Raw genomic sequence first — 21,708 nt, 5'->3', positions numbered from 1 at the left:
ATAGTCCCTTATCTTATTTGGAAAGGAAAATGCTTAATAATGAAATATAATGTGAATTCCTACAAGTTTGGGGGTTGAAGGTCCTTTGGGATCAAATCAGAAGATGCTGTTTCTGAGTTGTGATTTGTTTGCCTGATAGGATTTCCTTGGATGAGTCTTTTATCTTCAACAAAGGATACCCTAGCCAGGGAGAAGACAGATCATTCCAGTTCTTGTAGGTATGACTGAGGGCTGTAATTTATTTAGAAGCTGAGTCTGCCCTTTTTCTGCCTGTCAGAAGGGCTTCAAAGCCGCCACACCAGGAACTGTTTCAGATTACAGACCATAGCAACTAATGACCCATGTCCTCCCTTCAGTAGTGAAAACCGAAAATGGTCCTAGGAGAGGAGAAGTAAATCCTGACAGCTGCTTAGAGGTCATCTTAGAACTAAATCTCAGGAGAAATGTTTTTAGGTTGAGAGAGAGTTTCCCCCCAAAAAACGGCAAGGAAAAGAAAGGGAAAAACACGAGACTAGTGCCCAGAAGGGTGTCTACAGCTCACCCAGGTGTGTTTTGAAGACCAAATCTCTACATCAGCAATTAGCAGGAAACCTTGGAGCTCCTCTACCTCTCAGCAAACAGTGGAATCAGACAGCATCGGAAGCACACTTGCGCGCATATACACATAGACACACAGACACACACACAGGGGCTTCACCGGATCCTTCCTGCAGGTCTCTGTAGGAGAGGAGTTTCTGTGGGGGAGAGAATGAGACCGGATGATGGTCCAAGAAGGCTGTAATTTTGGCACACCTGCCAAGAACATTGATGTAGGAGGCTTGTTACTCTAAAGCCCAGAAGCCTTTTTATTTTTTTCTTTAGAAAGTATGTGAATGATTGTAAGGCTGCTTTGCTTCCCAAACTGGGCAGTGAGGTAAAAACAGCAGAAGCCACAACAACCACAAACAACAGCAGAAGTTCTCCTTCTGACCACCATGGAGTTTCTGGAAAGAACTTACCTTGTGAATGACAGAGCCACTAAGATGTATGCCTTCACCCTAGACAGGTAACCGATATCTGTTTCTGATTCACGACTTTCTGTGTCTTGAGTATTCAATCAATCCTTAGATCCTACTACTTCAAAATCAGAAACTTTTGCTATGCAACTCAGGGGCATTTTGCAAAATCTGATAAGCTGTTGACTGACCTGTATGATCCATATCCTGAACAATGCAGGATTTGATTCCTTAAATATCATTAAGTACACAAAGGATACTTAATTTTATTTATTTTACAATAATTTATTAAATAATAATTTATCATAAATAATTTATTATTTATATGATTAATAAATATAATTAATAAATAATTAACAAATAACTAATAAATATATTGTTTATTTATATAACAATTAATTAATTAATAATTAAGAAATATATTATTTATATTTATATAATGAATATAATTTATTATTTAATTTTATTTATTTTATATGATTTTATTAATATATTTTTCATCTCTAGTTTATCTTTCAGAAAACAGGCATACATGATCTAATCTATTTGCCTTTTTTTCTTCAATTCTTCCCATTTTTAAAGTTAAAAGTAAAGTTTACTAAATTATATTTAGAAAAAAATTAAGGCTTTTCAACTATGTGACAGAATTGGGGTTGCGTTGATTTTTAAACCAATTGCTGTTTTCTTAATCATGAAATGCCATAATCAGATGTACACAACCATAATGAATACAGCTGAATTTAATGTCCTGTGTAGTTCTAGTTCCATCTACTAGCTCCACAGTATCACGTGCACAGTACCACATTCATTCATCTTCCTCTTAACGAGCTACTATTAATTAAACACACCCGATACGTAACAGGAGGAAAACATGTCTACTCTCAGATCTCTGTCCTCTTGAAACTTGGAGCCTAACATGGAATGCACATAGAAAATAGGCAATTGCAAAATACCATAGAAGTGTCATTCTGGAGGTGTTTAATGAGAAGATCTCAAAGGAACTTAGGCATTAGCTAGACTTTAGGGGTCAGAGAAAGCATTTCAGAAGTGATAGAGTAAGAACTGAAAAATGAAAGTGAGTTAGAGGAAGGTTAGGAAAACTCCACATAGAAAATACAGTTAGGGGACATTTTCCAGTCTGAGATAATTTGCCTGGTAAAAACAGACACATGTAAGAGTAAGAGTTTTGTGTGTTTGGGGATTCAATCTGAATGAGGAGCAAAGAGAGACATGCTTAGGACAGATGAATGAATGGAAATCTAAAATGATTTCATGGTTAGGAGCAGGGCTTAGGAGAATACATACCCATTAGTAGTATGTGTAATGTTTGTGTTTGTTTCATGGAACTAAATTCATATTCTGAAGAGGAGCAACATTATGTTTGATAGCATCAAATGTTTGAACAACTGCAAGGGACTTTTTTTTATAGGGTCTTTATAATTTTGTTTTAAAAATATATGATACACAGACCTGTATCCCTGGGGCAAATAATACATTATATGTTAATAAAAATAATTAATAAAAATACATGATAGAATCTAGCATATCTATTATCTCACATTATAAGAACTATTTTCTATTAGATGTGATTTATTAAGACCACAAATAACAAAACCTCATGTTAGATCAGGCAGAAATTTTAGACAACGAATTGTTATTACTATAGGCACTGTTAATAGAGCATCTCTACGTTATCAAAATAACACTATTTCCCTTCTCATTAAAATAGACCATTAATGCTCTGCTACACAAATAAAGCCAACCTTTTATAGTTACAGGGTCTCTTTCCCTTCCTAAATGGGTATGATTTTCAGGATATATTGATGAGAGAAACTATCAAATGCATCTTTATTTTCTTTTCATATAGAAACAGTTATACCTGGGAGAGATGATTTATGCCGATCCCTCCCTTATTTTACCAGTTAGGAACCTGAATGCCAAAGAGAAGAAGTGTCTTTCTTAAGGTCAGATGTCTAATTATGACAGAGTTGGGATCTGAACCCATGCCTTCTGTTTGTGAATTTAGTGTCCGTTTCTTCCTCTTCCACCTCTCATTCACACACATTTTCACCTTGTGGCCTCCTGAATCCCTAATCTATTTCTCTCTGAGGACACATGGACCTTGATTTCTTATTTGCTTCCTTTTATCATCTTCCCCAACCACCTTTCTCATATATTTTCTTCTGTCTCTATTTCCCAGACGACTTTGTCCTCTGATATTCCTTCTCTTTTTTCCTTCCTTCTCTTTTCTACTTATAATCAGGTTTCAATTTAAATTGTCAACAGCTATTGAGAAACTTAACCTGAAGGAATTTTTATTCTCTAATTCTACAAAAGGAGTGTTTCATTTATCTACTGCTGGGCTACCAACTAGTCTCAGAATGTAGTAGCTTCAACAGCAATCATTTTATTATCTACAATTCTTGGGTCAGTGAGGTTTGTTCACGGGGCTGTATTCTGCTGGTGTCTGGGATGTGGAAAAAGTTCCAAGATGGCTTTACTCACATGTCTAGGAGCTTTGTAACGGCTTTTAGTGAGTCTTCACTCTCCTTCCCATGACCTCAAACTTTTCCCCCTTAAAGGAAATTCATATTTTGAAGCCCAAACTCCATGTGACTATGCTAGAGACGGGACCTTTAAAAAGCTGTTTAAGGTTAAATGAAGTCATTTGGATGGAGCCCTGATATGGTAGAACTGGTGTCCTCATAAGAGGAAAAGATATCAGAGATCTCTCTCCATCATGTGAGGATATAGCAAAGCAGCCATCTACAGACCAGGAAGAGAGCTTTTGCCAGAAATTGAATTTTCCAGCACCTTAATCATGGACTTTGAGTCTCCAGAACCATGAGAAAATAACTTTCTGTTGTTTAAGCTATCCAGTCTGTTATATTTTGTTATAGCAGCTTGAGAAGACTAACACAAGGTTCAGCTTTAACTGGATCAGACTATGGAGCAATTTATGCCTTAGGGCATTTTTGAAGACAGGCATCAATAAGTGATTAAGTAGGTCAATAGTCGGATGTGATACCCATTTAGGCAGAGCAGCCAGAAGCTTAACAGTGAGACCATGGAAAGAGATGGTCAAAGCAAACATGATTAAAATGATCAGCATCCTTGGGCTGGGTGGAGGAGATAAAGATGACTCTGTGTATGCCAAGGCTGCACCCTCTTGGGAAGAATAACAGACATTGCTCATGTAGGGGACATCAGAGGAAAGAGAGTCCACTTAATTAGACAAGCCATTCCTAAGCAAATAATAGAGCAAACAAGTAAACATCAGCAGCAATGGGTCTTTGGGGATCAGAATCCAGAATTGCTACTGTGTATTATCTAAAACATCCAATTTCAGGCTACATATTATAAGACCTGGAAAGAAACAGCAAAAAATAACCCATACACAGTAAAAAGAGCAGGTAATAGAAACTACCTTTAAAAGAGCCCAGATGTTGGACTTAGCATTCAGAGATTTCAGAGTAGTCATTACAAATACGATTGAAGAATTAAATGAAATCATGTTTTAAAAAATTAAAGAGAGGAATGATGGCAGTGTCTCATCAAACAATGCCAATAAAGAGATAGAAATTATATAAAAAAGAGCCAAATGGAAATTCTGAAGTTGAAAGTACATTAAGTAGAATAAAAAATTTGCTAAAGGGGCTCATCAGTAGATATGAACTGACGGAATAATCAATGAACTTGAAGACAGATCAACAGATATGCAACATAAGAACACAGAGAAGAAAACAAGGAGGAAAAAGTAACAGAACCTCAAGGAAATGTGGCACATCATCAAATGCCTTAACACACACATAACAGGAGGACCAGAAGGAGAGGAGAAAAAGGAGGAGAGAAATATTCAATATATTTTGAGAATATTCAAAATATTCAAAGAAATAATGGTTAGAATTTTCCTAAATTTGGTGACAGTATTAATTTACACATCCACAATGGTTAACAGACACTAAGAAGAATCAGAGAAAACAGATCTACACTCTGACATAGTGAAAATACTGAAAGCAAAAGATACAGAAAAAATCTTGAAAGCATCAAGAGAGAAAAAAAGATCCATCATATTCAGAAGCACCTCAGTAAGATCAACATCTGACTTCTAGCAGAAACAAAGTACCTGGAAGGCAGGGGAATGACATGTTCAAAGGGCTAAAAGAAAAAAAGAACTGTCAACCAATCAGTTTATATCCAGAAAATCTATCTTCTAAAATAAAGGTGAAATGAAGACATTTCCCAGATGAGCAAAAACTGAGAAATTATTTTGCTAGCAGACTCACTTATCAAGAAATAGTAAGGGAAACATTTCAGACTGAAAATAAATGACAACAGGCATTAACTTGAATCAACACACAAAAGCCAAACAGCATCAGTAAAGGTAATTATGAAAGATAGCATATTTACTCTCCTTTCTTCTCCTAACTGATTTAAAGGCAAGTTGCATACATAACATATATATAATATTAGATGAAATGTTGAAGATATAGAAAGATACAAACTACCAAACTAACTCAAGAGAAAACAGAACATCCAAGTAGATCTATAATAAATAAAAAGATTGAATTAGTAATAAGAAAACTTCGTGCAAAGAAAATTCTAAACCCAGATGTCTTCACTGGTGGTCTTTACCAAATACATAAAGTAGAATTAATACCAATTCTTCACAAATTCTTCCAAAACAAAAAGGAATGAACATTCTCCAACTTATTCTGTATTTCAATATTTCATTTATAGCAAAATAAAAAGATACCACAAGAAAATAAAACTATAGGTCAATACATCTTATAAATAAACATAGATTCAAAAATCCCTCTACCCAATACTAACAAACTGAACACAAGATATAAAAAAATTATGAACTATGGTGAAGTCAGATTTATCCCAGTAATGCATATTTGATTTAACATTTGAAATATAATGAAAGTAATACACCACATTAATAGAATAAAGGACAAAACCCACCATATGATTATCTCACTAGATGCAGAAAAAGCATTCAATAAAACTCAACAGCCTTTCATTATGGTGACATTCACCAAACAAAGAATAGAAGGGAACTTCTTCAACCTGATAAAAAGCATCCATGAAGCTAACATTAAACTTAGTAGTAAAGATCTGAAAGCTTTCTCTTAACATCAGGAACAAGACAAGGATGTCCATTTTACTGTGTGTTCTAGCCAGGGAAAACAGGTAAGATAAAAATAAAAATAAAAAGCATCCAGATTGGAAAGGAAGAAATAAAATTTGATACTATTTGCAGATGACATCAACTGGTATAAAAAAATCCTACAGGATCCAATTTTTATGGAGCCTCTGAAGCCCACCTTTGGATCTTTTGCTTAGTATTTCAAGGAGCAATCTCAGCTCAAAGTAAGTTAATATTAGAGTCTAGGACAACAAAGCAGTATTTAAAGGTAAAAAATTGGCCAGGTTTCTTGCCTTTTCTTCCTGTGGCATTGCCCTGAGGCTGTACCCTTAGTAGGATTCCTGCCTTGTTCTGACTTCTGCACTGCTCCAGAGTAAGTTATTTCTCCTCCTTACTTACAACCTGGTTTTCTCTGGCCACAAGATTCATGAAAAATATAAATAAAGCAAAGCTTCATATGACATCAGCAAATCAGTGGTCATATGAATACTGTCAGAACAATCAGTGACCCTGTCTTGCTCATGTTGCCTTCTCAGCACGAAGAAAGAGGAAACCTCTATCATGCTTTCTTTTTGGTTCTCAGGCTCCTCTGAGTTGATGGTCATTCGTGACCCACACTGCTACATGATATATTTGTTATTATCAGGGCATGTACCACATTGCAAAGGCAAGAATGTATGGATACAAATACTCTAGGTGCTTTTTGCCAAATGGTTCCTATTCCAGCAAAGGAGATTATTTGCAACTCTTAGAATGTTCAAAATCCTTAGTGCTATTAACATCATCAGTACAAACGTTCCAAAGTCAATTTGGTGATATATACCAAAATCCTTAAAAATATAGATACCTGTTGACCAAATAATTCCCATTTTATGGTTAGGTTACATTTTGAGAAGATAATAATATACTGAGTAAAGATTATTAACCATAAAGATCAACAGCCCCACCTATATGAGCAAACAACTGGGAAAGAATGAAGTGTTTAATAAGAGGAAATCAGTTCATTATGTATGACATACTCTATTAAATACAGTGCTCTCTATACGTTAGAAATAATAGTGTAGAGTATTTAATAAATAGAGAAAATGGCAACAACACATTTAGCTAAGAATCATGTTCCAAAGCTGTATCTTCAGTAGGATCCTAGGGTGACACTGTCATTTCATCCATAACCCATTTCAGCCTGTCCCCACTGAGTTGCAGTCATATGATCTGGATAGCATCTACCCCAATCTCAGCTCCAGGAGTCAGCATGGTAGGGTTTAGCCAATCTGATTATAACAAGGTCTAAGCCAATGAGCCCATCCACATTCTTCTGGCTATAAAGGCTGGTTCTCATTTGGCCAAATCAGCATGCAACTCAGGACTCTTGCTTAGGCATTGGGAATGGACACTCTCTCTGCTTGTATAAGAAAAGGCAGGTGCACAATTCTGATTACCCTGGGCAGCCATTCCACTACCATGGGGAAAACCAGCCTGCGGTTAAAGTGTACTTGAGAATGCAGAACGATGCATGTGGAGTCTTCCTAAATCAGGCTAAAGACTGATACATCTCGATGTTTTCAGTTGCAGAACCAATAATTCCCATTTAATAGCATGAGCTTTTTTCAGTACTTGTAACCAAAAACATGCTAATTACACATTCTGATTATGTTTTAAAAAAGTGTGTTTATATATTACAAAGCTAAGCAAAAAAAAATATCAGTAATAATTGTCTTTTGGAGGTAAGGTTACCAGTGATTTTTCCTTTGCTTTGTTGCTTTTCTGGAATTCTAGATTTTCTGTAATGAATGTATACGTTAGTTTATTCAGGAAAAACCCAAATAGAATGATAATTAGAGTCATAATAATTATCATCATCTAAGCCAAAACCTTCAGAGCTTTAATTCCAGATGGTGATAAGACAAATGAGCTCTCCAAGTGGAGGTGAATTTATTTTTCTTTTTATATCTTTCAAAGTCATGAATGCTAATTTCTTAATTCTAAGAATCTTATTAATGTCTTCTAATAAGTTTATTAAGGAAATGAAAGTCTGATCAGCTCAAGATCCATGGACATTGATATTGGTATCAGTAGAGGTTGGTTTCAGGTGTCCTAAAGTTCAGGTAGGGAGGCAGGGTGGAACCCAGTGGAAAAAACACTAGACTTAGAATCCCAGTTCTGCTGTTTCTTGATTATATGGCCTCAGGCAATTACTTAACCTCTCTGAACCTTGATTACTTCAGGTAAGAAACTATGGGATTGGACTTAATGTTATCTATAATATTTCCATCTACGAAATTCTACAGTTCTATACGTGGTTCTAAATAATGCTTTATATTTGAGAAGAACTTATAGGTGCTGCCTGCTTTAGGAAGTATAAGTAAGTTCAACTCCCAATACAGATTTGATAGATTGAGAGAGATTGTCTGCAAAGCTGTGTTAAGAGGGTTTCTGAGAGTCCACATGGATTCAGCAGCAGAAGGAGAAAATGATCTATTAACTGCTGCTGTGGAGAAGAATGGAAGAGTTTTGGCATTTAATAGTGAGTATTTGAATCATCAACTTGGCTCCCATGCACATAGCCAATATTGCCCTGTCCACTCCCCCGTTTTTAATTTGTAACACAGGATCCAAAATCTTTTCAAAGCCCAGTAATTTGGAAGGAAATGCATCAAAGTGTATCTGCTTCCCTTCACCTGTTCCTTTGACATTTCTTAGTCACTGCTGGTATAGACTGAATAAGACCTTGGCTGAATAAAAGCAAAACGTTTAGTAGTTGAGAATTCAAAGGAAATTTCTTGCTTGTTCCTTACATTGGATATTTCTTGTGGAAGGAGCTGTGAACAGCAACTTCCCAGCTAGTTAGCAGATGTCCCAATATCAGTTCTGAGAATGGGCAGGGCTGACAGTGACGTATTTGTTTGCAACCATGCTCACTTCTTGCTTCTGTCAAACTCATCCACAGTGTGGAACTCCAGCAGAAAGCCTTGAATAAAGATCAATGTCCTGGAGAGAAGCCAGAGGAGCTGGAGTCAGGAACCATTTATCACTGCCACAGCCACTCCAAGGCCACAGAGAACAGAGCAAACAAGCAAGTTTACGCCAAGTGGAAACTCTGTGCTGCTTCAGGAATATGCTTTGTTTTCATGATTGCAGAGGTCGTGGGTGAGTATTACTTAAAAGGACTTTTCTGATTAAACAAGCAAACAAGCAAAAACCTCATATCACTGCAGAAGGGTTATACAAGTTCCCCTTTTAAAGGAAGATTTCCTATTTTTTGTAAGCACTGAGTAAGTGCAGAGTAAGCTCATTGTAGATATGGTGGAAAATATTAGGAAACAAAATAAAATTTATCACCATCCCACATTTGAGTAATAACCTCTAATAACAGTGTGCAGTATTTTTGTACAATATATTTTTCTATTCATAACTCTGTTTTCTTAACATAACTGAGAGCATGCTGAATGCTTTTGACCATGCCATCAAATACTCTTCAAAAACATTTTTATGCCTGAATAATATTCTATAATAAGCTCCACTGTGATTTATATAACCATCTCTCTATTAGAAATTCAGGGAGTTCTTTTTATTCCTGCTATGGACAATGCTGCAGTGAAAACTCATGAATAAAAGTCTGCCTGCCTCTCTGGTTAATCCCTTGAAAGAGATTCCCAACAGTGGAAAATTGATAGAAGGATATAAATATTTTTATTACTTCTTGATGCATATTGCCAAACTGCTATCCAGAAAGCTGGATAGCAATTCATATGTCTGCCTGCTGTATGTAAGAATGATTCTCCAAATCTTTACCAGAACTTATTTTAATCTTTTAAAAATCTTTGTTAATATATAGGTGAATATGCTTTATTTTATTATTCATTTTTTTGGTTACCGTTAAAATATTTTTTGCATGCTTATTAGTAATCTAGATTTCCCTCTGTTGATGCATTTCCTGCTTGCCTGTTAATGTCTCCCATTCATTTGCTTTTAGATAAGTTTATAATGCTATATATTGATTTCTGGGAGCTCTTTATATAGTTAGGATATTGAACTTTTTATATTTGTTTTAAGTACTTTTTCAGTTTATGGTTTACTTTTTAATTTTTGGTTTCATGTAGATAAGTTTTAAATTTTATGTATGTAATTGTACCAAACATTCCATTTTGAGCTAACTTCTTTTATTGCTCTTTCATTATGTTAGTGCTTTGGTCCCTGTCTACTGAGAAGATAAATACCATTTTGTTGTTCAATATTTTGCCTTTAATTTTAAATCAGTGTGGGATTAGATTTGCTCTAAGGACTAAAAATTCTTTTTCTAAATGACTAACAAAGTTTTCAGCATTATTTCTGGAATAATTAATTACTCTTTCCATTGATTTTTGATGTTTCTTTAATCAATTATCAATATTTCTTAAAGAATAAGGGTTTGGTTCTAAGGTATTTCATTGATCTGCATTGTTCTTCTCTGTTATTAGTAACACATTTAATTAATGTAGATCTACGTGTTATAATATCTGTTGTTCTTTCTTCATTATTCCTTGTTTAACAGAAAAAAGGAAAAGCCCATTTATTTCTGTTTATCATTCTAATTAAACATGAAAATCATTGTGTTCAGTTCTCTCCAAAATTAGATTATGATTTTACTGAAATGTAAGTTAATTTGGAAACACAAATCTTTTTAAAATACTCAGTTTTCTCCTCTAGGAATATGGTATGTTTCTCCATTTATCCCAATTTATCCATTTATCTCTAATTTGTTTTGTGATTTTAATTAGTTGGCATATTTGTATGTTTTAATAAAGGGGCAGCCTATTTCTTGCCAGGGTTATTAGGATGTGTTTGATTTACTCTTTCCAGAGGTGAACGGTGTCTTCCTTTTTTGCATGTCCTCTTTTCTAGGTGGTTACTTTGCGCATTCTGGAAAGTTTTCCATTTTGCATGTTCATTTTATACTCATCAGTGTATTTGCATTATTTTCCTTCTAAATGTATCTCAACCCACTTTCTTTGTTCCTCTCTCATCCATCCTCCCACCTCCTAGGAGATAACACTCACTTGTGCAAAAAAACATATTTCTCTTCTTTTTCAATAATTATATCTTCTGTATGTTTCATATTTTATCATGTTACATAATATCTTATGCTAAATCAAATCTTCTGTGCAACTACCTGTTAAATGAAATATTTCCTGAGAGGGTAAGTATTTTCATTATGTGAATGAGGTTTTTAAATGATTAACAAATAACCAAGGATACTTATTAATTTTTATCAAGTATCTTTTCTTTTAAACATACTCTTAAAATTTTTTGACTCATTGTTGATGTGTTTCATATTCAGAGATTTCCTAATATGATATGGTCTTTGCATTTCTGGCATCATAATGATGGCATTATGATGCCAGAAATCACCTAGCATCATCTATTAATACTTATTATGCGCCAGAAACTGTGATGAGTGGTTGTCATTGTGTTACCTTCCTTAATCCTGTCAAAATCCCTGAGACGTAGGTCTTCCTGTTATTAATTGCACTATAGAGATGAGGAATCTGAAATGCAGAGTTAAGTACTCTACTTGAGTAACACACCTTATAAGTTCGCAGGCATTCTAATTCAGGGGCTCAAATTCCTGGACTGTCATTATCGTGCCTCTCAAATAGCCTGTGGTGGACCATTCTTTCAATGCCTTGCTCAATCTGGGTCACTCGTATATCCATTAGGATTTTTTATCTTTATTGATGATTGAAATTGATAGTTTTGTTTGGAGCTACTTTTCTAAGTTTTTTAATTAGAGTTATGCATATTAAAATGAAAAGTTTAGTTTTAATGGTACCTTATTTTAATAAAAAAATGGAAATGATTTATATAACACTGTAATTATCTCTTCCTTTTTTTAAAAGAAGTTCCTGGCAAACTATCTAGCTTTGGAGACATTCTTGGAAATAATTTTTAAAATATATTTATTAGCTTCCTCTTCATTTTTTGATGTACTCAAAATGTCTACTGCTCCAGTAAATTTTGGTCATTTATGTTTTTCCGAAGTCAGCCATCTCATAGAAATTTTCCAATTTATTACCATACATTGGAACATGACAGTTTCACATTAACATTCTCTTGTTTATTCTAGCTACTTTCTCATTTTAATATTGTTTATTATTTTCTTTTCCTTGATTTAACTTGATAGATGTCTAGTTTCTTTACGTTATTTATATATGTGTATGTGTGTGTGTGTATGTGTATATAGAATATATTATTATCTAAATTTTTCTTCTATTTTTAATTCACAATTTTGGCTTTAAAAACATTTGTTGGTTCCTCTTTCTTCAAGGTCGTAGTCTTATTGTGTTTTAGTATCTTGAGTTATATATTTCTCTGATTCTTTTTATCCTTTCTTTTTATTAATAATAAAATTATGTTTAGTTATGAACTTAGTCTGAAAGTTTTTATATGCAATGTAGCTTATCTATTATCCCCCACCCCCAAATAAAATAAAGAACACTAGGAACAACCTGGCATGTGGTATCATAAGATACTCTTACTCCATTACCAGAATTACCTGTTACACTCCTACCAATATTTTGGATTAATTTTCCTTTACCCAAAAGGTGGGCTAAATTAATAATAATCTAAGACTGGAGGAAAACAGAACCTGCTATAGTTTTTGTTTTTGTTTTGTTTTGTTTTTGTTTGGTTTGGTTTTGTACTATCACAGCTAACAATCAGAATTTATTGGTTTCTTAAACCTCTTGAGTCTTATGACCTATATATTCATACTCAGACTTTTATACTTTCTGAAAACTGGAAAAGAACTTAGATTCATGCAGTCCAAGAAAAACCAAGAGTTGACACATGATTTTCCAGTCAAAGATTATAAAAGTAATTGATACCACATACTTTCTAGAGCCAGGCTAAGTCTTTTGAAGGGACCAACTTAATAGCTTGATGAAGTTGCAAAGAATTTACTTCGAGTAGTTCCAATCTAAAAATTCACTTGGAAAATCCACTGACATTTATGCCAGAGGTATATATTTTTTTATTAGTTAAATTCGTAAGATCATAGACAGTATTCATGTAGTTCATGTAGGAGATGGATAAAATGGAAAATTTAAAAAACAGAACCTATTCAGAATGTGGCTTTAAAAAGGTGGTATTCTGGAAATTCATAGCTTTCCAGATAAAATACTGGCATCACTGCATGCAAACACAGGTCAGCAAGATGTATACACTGGCTTTTTCTCTCCAGTACTTTCCCTCTCTGCTGTCCCCAGAATCCATGTAGATGCTGAGAACAGATGGCATCTTCTCCCCAGGCGATGTCTATTCAACAGTCTGAAATGGGATGGTCTCCCATTCATAAAACTCACTTTTCTCCTTGTGCTTTTCCTATGCCCTGTCATGTTGCTTTAAAATGACTTCTATTTTTAGGGGAGAGGGGATGAAAAACTATTCACTTGGAGTGAACAAATCAATCTTCCTCTTCTCTCTCATTCTTAATCATTAATTAGTCCATAAGTTCTATTCTGGCTTTAGTTTGGAGCCAGAAGAAAGTGATGTTGTCAGTAAAGGAATGAAGTGGAAACTGACAGACTCATTTAGAATTTGAGCTGCACTCATTTTGAACTGATCTCCCTAAAACATTGCTCTCATCATGTTAAATCTGTCTTCAGAATTTCGAGGGTTCCACTTTGCCTAGTTCAGTGTTGCACCATGTTTCCCCCAACACGGCAAGCACAGGAAACATTACTGTACTGGGGTAGGCCCACAGGCGTGTTGTAGCAGGGAGAGGCTGGTTCAGGGGCTCTCTCTGTGCTAGGGTCTCTTGGCTACCCCAAGTGAAAAGAGAGCAACATATTCAAATGCTCTGGCATTCTGGAAAAAAAATGAAAAATTCTTACTTTGACTTTCAAGTCATTCCACCATCTGGCTGCCAAAGTGACCATTAATCTCTTTCTTTTATGACGTCACTAATGACTCTTCTGTTTCACCTATTTACCCATCCTGTGCAAAATAACTGTTGTATCTTAAAGTCTCTGTAGCTTTTGCTTATGTCTTTTTATTTGGGTGGAAAAGGACTCTCCTCATTGCCCACACTCATCAAAACCCTCATCCTCATTCAAGACCCCAACCAGACCTCACCTGAAGCCATTCTTGACCAGGACAGAGAAAGCAACTGTTATTCCCTGGTCACTTTTGGGATACTGGGAGGGTCCTCATACATGGTGTGAGATTTGAGACAGGCCTCAAAGTTTGAGTAGGAATTGAAAAGTGGGCCAAGAGGGAGATGAAAAGTCCTTGCAGAGGGAGGGGCCTCATGAGCAGTACCTGATCACTGCCGTGGTCCAGGAGGTAGTAGATATCAGCCTTGCCTGGACAGATTTTAAGTGGGTAGGTCAGCAATAGGACAGGAAATCTGTATTGTTGGAAAAAAATTCAAGTGACTCTTGATGTGTCGCTTCATCTGGGGGCCACTGTTTGCAGTGGTCAAGGATTGCCTGTTACAGAAGCTTCCTCGTACTCACTGTGCTGACTGCAGTTCTGGTCCTTTTAGACCAAGAAACTCATGCTCAGAGGCAAGGCTGGGTATGACATGCCAAGTGAGACTACTCAGAGTCTCTGGGTCTTTCTTATAGGGAGACTAGAGGAGGGGAAAGCTCTCTATCCTCTACCAATATTTTGCTGCGTATACACTCTACAGTGCTGTTCGACCTTTTGGCTGCAGTTTCATGTTAGGGTCTTATAGTGTGAATGATGGTGCACAGCTCTACATGATTGACCCATCAGGAGTTTCATATGGTTATTGGGGTTGTGCCATTGGCAAAGCCAGGCAAGCTGCAAAGACAGAAATAGAAAAACTTCAGATGAAAGAAATGACCTGCCGTGATGTTGTTAAAGAAGTTGCAAAAATAATTTACATAGTACATGATGAAGTTAAGGATAAAGCTTTTGAGCTAGAGCTCAGCTGGGTTGGTGAAATAACTAAAGGAAGACATGAAATTGTTCCAAAAGATATGAAGGAAGAGGCAGAGAAATATGCTAAGGAATCATTGAAGGAAGAAGATGAATCATCTTCTTCATATCATCATGATGATAATACGTAACATTTCAGCACCTATTTTAAATTTCTAATACAGTCCCATGTAATAACTCTTTAGCCCTATGGATTATCTCCCAATTTTCATTAAATTTTTGTCTTGTAACAAAAAAACCCTGGTGCTTTTTTTTGTTATATATAAACCTGGAGCTTCCCAAGTCCAACCTTCCTTGCTAAGGGCGAAGTAGTCTGTCTCCAGTAAGACAATAAATATCATAGAGACAGAGCAGAGCCCCCAAATGTATTTTGAACTTTAGGATTAGGCTGCACTTGATCCAATTCTTCCCAGATTTGTTCTCAGTTTTTTTGTGCCAATAAATCATTATTTTGTTGTTGTTGCTGAAGGTGGTTTGAGTCAGGCATTTATGACTTACAACTGGACCTCTTTAAGGTCTATCTAAGTCAGTGATGTAAGATAAAAGATGGCGAGTAAAGAGCAGAACTAGAATGGTAGTTGGGTTCAAGAAAGACCATGAGGTCTGGCTGGAGAACCTGATTAATTCTGCAGGCCTTGCCGAATAACTGACATTTAGAACAGGGGAGAACCAGGTCATGGGGCTGTGTTTCCAGAGAGAACTGGCCACAGAGCAGATTGGTAGAAGCAATTAAAGAAGGCAATGAGATTAGTGTGTCTGCTGTCAAGGAAGCTGTTGAACTGGGAATCTTTCTGATGACTTGTGAAAATTCCTAATTATGGAAAGGCCTTAACATGCATATATACATCTGTATCCTTATTTAAAAAGACAGAAATATGGACACTGAGAATTCACAAGAATCAGCTCAAAGATGGCCAGCACTGGAAGCAACTGAGAATGGCCGGAGAGAGATGTGCTGAAGGAGGATTGTTTAGGGTGTGAAGCAGAGTTGGGGGACTCAGGGGATTGCTAGACAGGAAAGCAGAGCAGGGACTGCCCTGGGAAAGATAGTTAAGTATCTCAGAGTACAAAACTTCTCCTAGAGAGAGTTATGGCTGGGTGGTTTGATAACCACAAGCTTTACTGATAAGGAGGCTTACTTTGTACTACCATCAGAGTATCTCAGAGGCTTAGGCCCATTATAATTTTTGAGGTTCCTGGTTATTAAAAATTTTAAAAAGTGTCCAAACACATCTGTGCGAACTCTGGTGTGTTTTAAATACTTGTTAAGTAATAACTCTATGCATTGAGTTTTTGATAGTATAATTTTGTTCTTATAGTATTATGCTATTGTCATATATATTATTAATATACTATTATATAGTATAATAATGCTATTCATAAGACAGTTAAAGGATTTTAAAAATATGAATTTATAGCAGACAGCAGTGTCATCTAGTAATGGGACACAGGCTAATGTTGTCAGTTTTGCTTCTTTCATTCTGGTCAGAATGTCTCTGTTCTCCACAGAACTTGTCTTGTGTACTTAACACCCACTCTCTGAGCCTGAGGTGAGTATGAGATGCAGGCCCAATGGCTCCCCCAATGTCCTCTTACCCCACAGGCCCTAATAAGAGTGCATTTCCAGAACTCAGTCCTTAGTGCCTCTCCTGTCTTATTGTCAGTACACTGTTTTCTCCATCTTGTCAATAATCCATACATGAGTGCTCCTGCCTTCCTCATGGCCTCCTTGTATTTCCTTGGCTCTTGATGTTGTGCCTTAAACTCACAACAAACCTGACTCACAACAAACTTACAAACAAACCTGACTCCCTCCAGGTCAGCCTCCACATTGTCGGCAAAGATCTCTCTCTCCAACACAGATCTGAGTATGTCACAACCTCGCCTCAAAATCATAGTAGATACCCCATCCCATAGGATAACATTCAAAAAAATTTTTTTTAATATTCAAATTCTTTAGCCTGATATAGTTTCCCACAAGTGGGTCCCCAACCCACATTTCCCCACTCCTATTTCTGGTTATTCCTCCGATACGCCACACCTCTCGCTTTTCCACAATGGCGCCATCTTCTTTCATTTCTGTTTGTTGTTTCTGCTCTTACCCTCCCTGAAAAACTCTTCCCTTCTAGCTCAGTCTTACCCCTCCTTCTTGTGAAAAGTTCCTCAGTGCTCCTGAGGAGAGCAGTTGTCTGACCCTCTAGCCCACCACACATGTCTTCAGCACAGTGAATGTTGGATGATGAGGGCACTGAAGACGGGGACTGCAATGTGTTTAACTTTATCTTTCTATACCCCATCCCTGTACCGCACACAGCAAGGGCTCAATAAATACCAGCTGGGTGGCTGCGTTCATTGTCAATAATACCCCATGCTTTCAGAAGCAAATGCGAGTTCAGTCAGAAACTATCTCTTGGACACAGTTTTCTCCATAGGACTCAGCATGATTGCTCATGGTTTTCTGGACTGTTGTTATAAGTAGCAATGATGGTTGCAAGATGATTCTCACTTCCCGGGCCTCCATATAAATATGCTTCTTCCAAAGCAAGTTCTTTTTCTCACTCAGTTGCCTCATGATTCAGCTGAGCCTGTTGAAGAGCCCTTATAGGACTCCATTTCCTTGCCTTAAGCTACAACTTGAGCCCAGCACATGGAGTTGTCACCATCGTTCTTTGCTGAGATGGTGGACGGCTGCTAATCTGCATGTAGCCATTCTTCATGGAAGAAATAATGCATTATTAACACAGCTTTATTATCAGACCTGAGTTTGGCAGATAGAACAACGTTAGAGGATAATTGGAAGAAAAGCCGATTTGTTAGCAAAATGTTGCTTTTTTGGCTAATGAATCATGCTGATTTTTTGCACTGACAGCTCAGTAACAAGCTTGAATGCTACTTTGCTTCAGACCATTAAACTTTGACAAACCAGTTATTAACTACAGCTAGAGCCAGTGGTCTGTGGGGATTATTGCAATTATGAGCCATACATGTAATTTTTAAAAATCATTAGTTGAGACAAGGTGAGTCTGATGATAGAGGGGCTGGTGACTGATAGTCCCTGTTGCCTCGTCATACGCAGGCAATAAACAGCTGCTGGGAGGACAATGGGTCAGCAATAGCTCTTTTTGGGGGAGAAGTAGTAAGAGCAACAAAGATTGATCTCCGACAACGAGCCCTGTTTGGGAAGGAAGAGACAAAAATTTCTCCTGACTTCTATTTGGGAGGCTGGAGGTCTTTTCCCGAAGGAGAACTAGGAGGAGGTAGAGAAGGCAAACCAAACAGAAAGAAAGACAAGGTAGAATTGCCACTGCTTGGGTTCTCTTCATACACTTTAATGGGTTGTCTTTACACTCAAGGACCCCTGCAGAAGGTGCCTGCCCTTTCCTTTACTGCTCCCCACTATTCACAATAGGGATCATGAACTCAGACGGATATACATACACATTAGTGGAGCAGAAGGAAGTGGTAAAAACAATGCTAAAATCATAAGTCAAATACAAACACAGCTGTGTGCCAGACCACAGCCCCTGGGTTATAGACAGAAGTCGAGGTCCTCAGGCTTAAGTGCAAGACTCTTCAATCCAGCCCTCACCTCTCCAGCCTCATCTTTTCGTATTCTTTTTGAAGTCTTATGTCCCCATCTTACTATGATGTTCTCTAAATGTGCTCCACACTTTCCAATCTCTGTACCTTTGCTCTTCCAGGAATGGCCACTCCCTTGAAATCCATTTCTACGTGTTCGCATCCTATGCACTCTCTGGGTGTCATTTTCTTGTCAAATGGGAAGAAGAGGTAGATGGAATCCATGTTAACACTTTTTCTCATAAAGTTTTGTGAGTCTGTGGCATCGTTCACTAGCTATGGTTAGTATGCGTGTGAAGCTAGAAGCATTCTGGGGCTCTAATCCCATGGAATGTTCTGCATCCCCTAGGTGGGCACATTGCCGGGAGTCTTGCTGTCATCACAGATGCTGCCCATCTCTTAATTGACCTGACCAGTTTCCTGCTCAGTCTCTTCTCCTTGTGGTTGTCATCAAAGCCCCCTTCGAAGCAGCTGACATTTGGATGGCACCGGGCAGGTACAGTTCACCCACTGAACATTCACGCCAAGGAGCTGGGCAGTCAGACCAAGGATAAAAACAGAAGAGGCAAAGGAAAGCCTCATTCAAAAATCCTTAGAGGCATGTTGGTGCACAGAATGTAAAGGATGTGAGTGTGAGAACATGTGTTCTCGATGTTGATTTGGCAAAAAGATAAATTGTGCTCCCCCTACTCCAATGGGACAATAAGAATATCTGTATGGCTTTAACAACCACCCCAGCCCAAGGTCTCAGTGTATGGTAACAGCCACCATACCATTCATTAGGCTACTCTGCATCTGGGAGGGAGGATGACATAAAGCTTCTACCATTTTGCCAACTAAGGGACAGAGAGTCCAAGACAGCTGGAGAAATTAAAGAAGTTCCCACAGGTAAGTTGAGAATAGAATGTGAAGGGGAATTTAGGGCAGAGCAAGGCTGACAGAGCCTGCCTTCCTTGAAAGCTACCATCAGATACAGACCACAACATATATACTGACAGTGTGGGCTGTGGTTTTTCAAGCTTAGGCTGGTAGGAAGTTCTAATTTCACACCAAATAATTTATCATCACAAGTGTTTTGAATTGCCTTTCTTTTAACATTCAGAGAGTAGGAGAAGGAGAGCGAGAGAGGAGGCAATAAACATCAATAAAAAGAATTTGTGACAATGTGACCTGAAGATGCTTTTCAGTCCCTGAATAGTGCTACGTTTGGAAAACGTGTATCTTTGGCTGAGTACCTGCCGTTTTTCTGTATACATTTTCACATGTACTTCCCCCTTTCTGATACTATTGGTCAAAGCTGTTTTGCAAACATACGATGTTTTGTAAACATGGACAGAACTTAGAATTTAGAATCCTGCTTGTATTTTCTCATCCTGGGAATGGAAGCCCATGAGCCTGGAAGACAAACGCTGTTCACTAGAACTCTCTGCTTCAGGAGAAATGTTCTATCATTTAGAGTATAATGTGGCCATAGAGTACTTTATTTTCTTTTTAATTTAAATTTTTTTTAAAGTAGGCTCCACACCCAGCATGGAGCCCAACATGGGGTTTGAACTCATGACCCTGAGATCAGGACCTGAGCTGGGATCAAGAGGCAGATGCTCTACAGACTGAATGACCCAGGTGCCCTAACAGAGCACTTTCAACGTGGCTACTGCTATTGAAGAACCGGATTTTTAATTTTACTTAATTTAAGTGGAAACAGCTACATGGGATGATGGTTCCCACAAGAGGCAGCACTGCTTTAGACATAAAGGTGAAAATGAACTAGCTTGTCCACATGTAATTTCATGGATGGCTTCGCTTAGGAAGAAGCTAAGTACAAAAAGTGAATTTATTAAAAAAAATTAAGTGGCTATTAAGACAGGCACCATGCGGATGTGGTAACAATCATGAAGGTTGTGTTTTGTAAATGACTCAAGTCTGGGAAACAATAGCCCCACACTAGGAAGCGATATGTTACACTGTTCTGCTTTAGAAGAGGGAAGGCTGAAAGTCCGCAATGTGCCTGGCCACTGACTGCCAGAGGATTTCTAGACCCTCCTTGGCTTTTAGTACCTATTTATAAGGTTAAGTTAAAGATCAGGGTGAGGTGTTAAGAACTCTTAAGTGAGTAAAGGTGCTTTATTCAGCCTGCAGACTAAACACTATCTTATCTTTAAATATTCATGTATATGTTTCCACTCATACTTCTTTTCCATATGTCGTTCTTAAAATGCAGTCAGAGTGTTGATGCCTCTGAGCTTGCCTCTGTGTTTGTAATACATTGGGTTGGCAAATGAAACTCATTTTCATCAAGTGCCCTCTGAAGCCTTCCCTTGTTACTATTTTATTCCACACAAGGTACCAGTACTGGCAAATTGTAAATGTTTTATGGCGTAATTAAGAATTTCTAAACACATTTTACTCTTTGTGTCTCATTATTTCATCCCCTAATAAGTTTCAATCATTTTAGCACCTGTTTAAATTAAAATCCCCAAGGAAAAGAGCGATGGCAGATAGCAATTAAATGCTCTAAAAATTTGCTAGAAATTACTTAGTAATACGGAGCATAATGAACTCAGACACTGGTGTTTTATGAATGCAACATTCAAGTGCCTCATCTTAGTGCTAAAACCCATCCATACTTTCGCTTTGTGAATCACTGAGTGAACTAGTTTAAAGCCTCTTTGGGGTGGGGGGCAGGGTGTCAAGGAACTTTAATGTCTTCAGACTCTTGGGAGGTTAAGGTGATTCACAAATTCTTTGTGTTTGGGTGTCTGTGTGCTTGAATCCCTAGAGATCCTTGGCGCCCTGCTGTCCATCCTGTGCATCTGGGTGGTGACCGGGGTCTTGGTGTACCTGGCATTTGAACGGCTGCTCCACCCTGATTACCAGATCCAGGCGACTGTGATGATCCTAGTTTCAGGCTGTGCTGTGGCAGCCAACATTATGTAAGTCTCCCCACCCACTGTCCATCAACATTGTCTTCAACCCTGTGTGGACGCAGATTGTGCGGTTTGGGTTGATGTTGTTTGTTTTTGTTTAATTCCTCCACTT

The 21,708-nt window shown here is 37.4% G+C and overlaps 1 protein-coding gene across 1 annotated transcript in view; it reads left to right on the top strand.

Moving 5' to 3' along the window:
* Window positions 1-974: 974 nt before the first annotated feature.
* SLC30A8 (solute carrier family 30 member 8) overlaps window positions 975-21,708 on the top strand; it is a 31,999-nt gene continuing 11,265 nt past the window's right edge. Inside the window, exons 1-4 of the mRNA XM_032858742.1 lie at window positions 975-1,045; window positions 9,095-9,294; window positions 19,019-19,165; window positions 21,449-21,602. Of these exons, the coding sequence (XP_032714633.1) occupies window positions 975-1,045; window positions 9,095-9,294; window positions 19,019-19,165; window positions 21,449-21,602 (572 nt within the window). The remainder of the gene's footprint in view (window positions 1,046-9,094; window positions 9,295-19,018; window positions 19,166-21,448; window positions 21,603-21,708) is intronic.

The sequence above is a fragment of the Lontra canadensis genome, unplaced genomic scaffold (assembly GCF_010015895.1).
Source record: "Lontra canadensis isolate GAN:19392208 unplaced genomic scaffold, GSC_riverotter_1.0 scaffold15, whole genome shotgun sequence".
Lineage (NCBI taxonomy): Eukaryota > Metazoa > Chordata > Mammalia > Carnivora > Mustelidae > Lontra > Lontra canadensis.
This window is presented reverse-complemented; position numbering and strand designations above follow the sequence as displayed.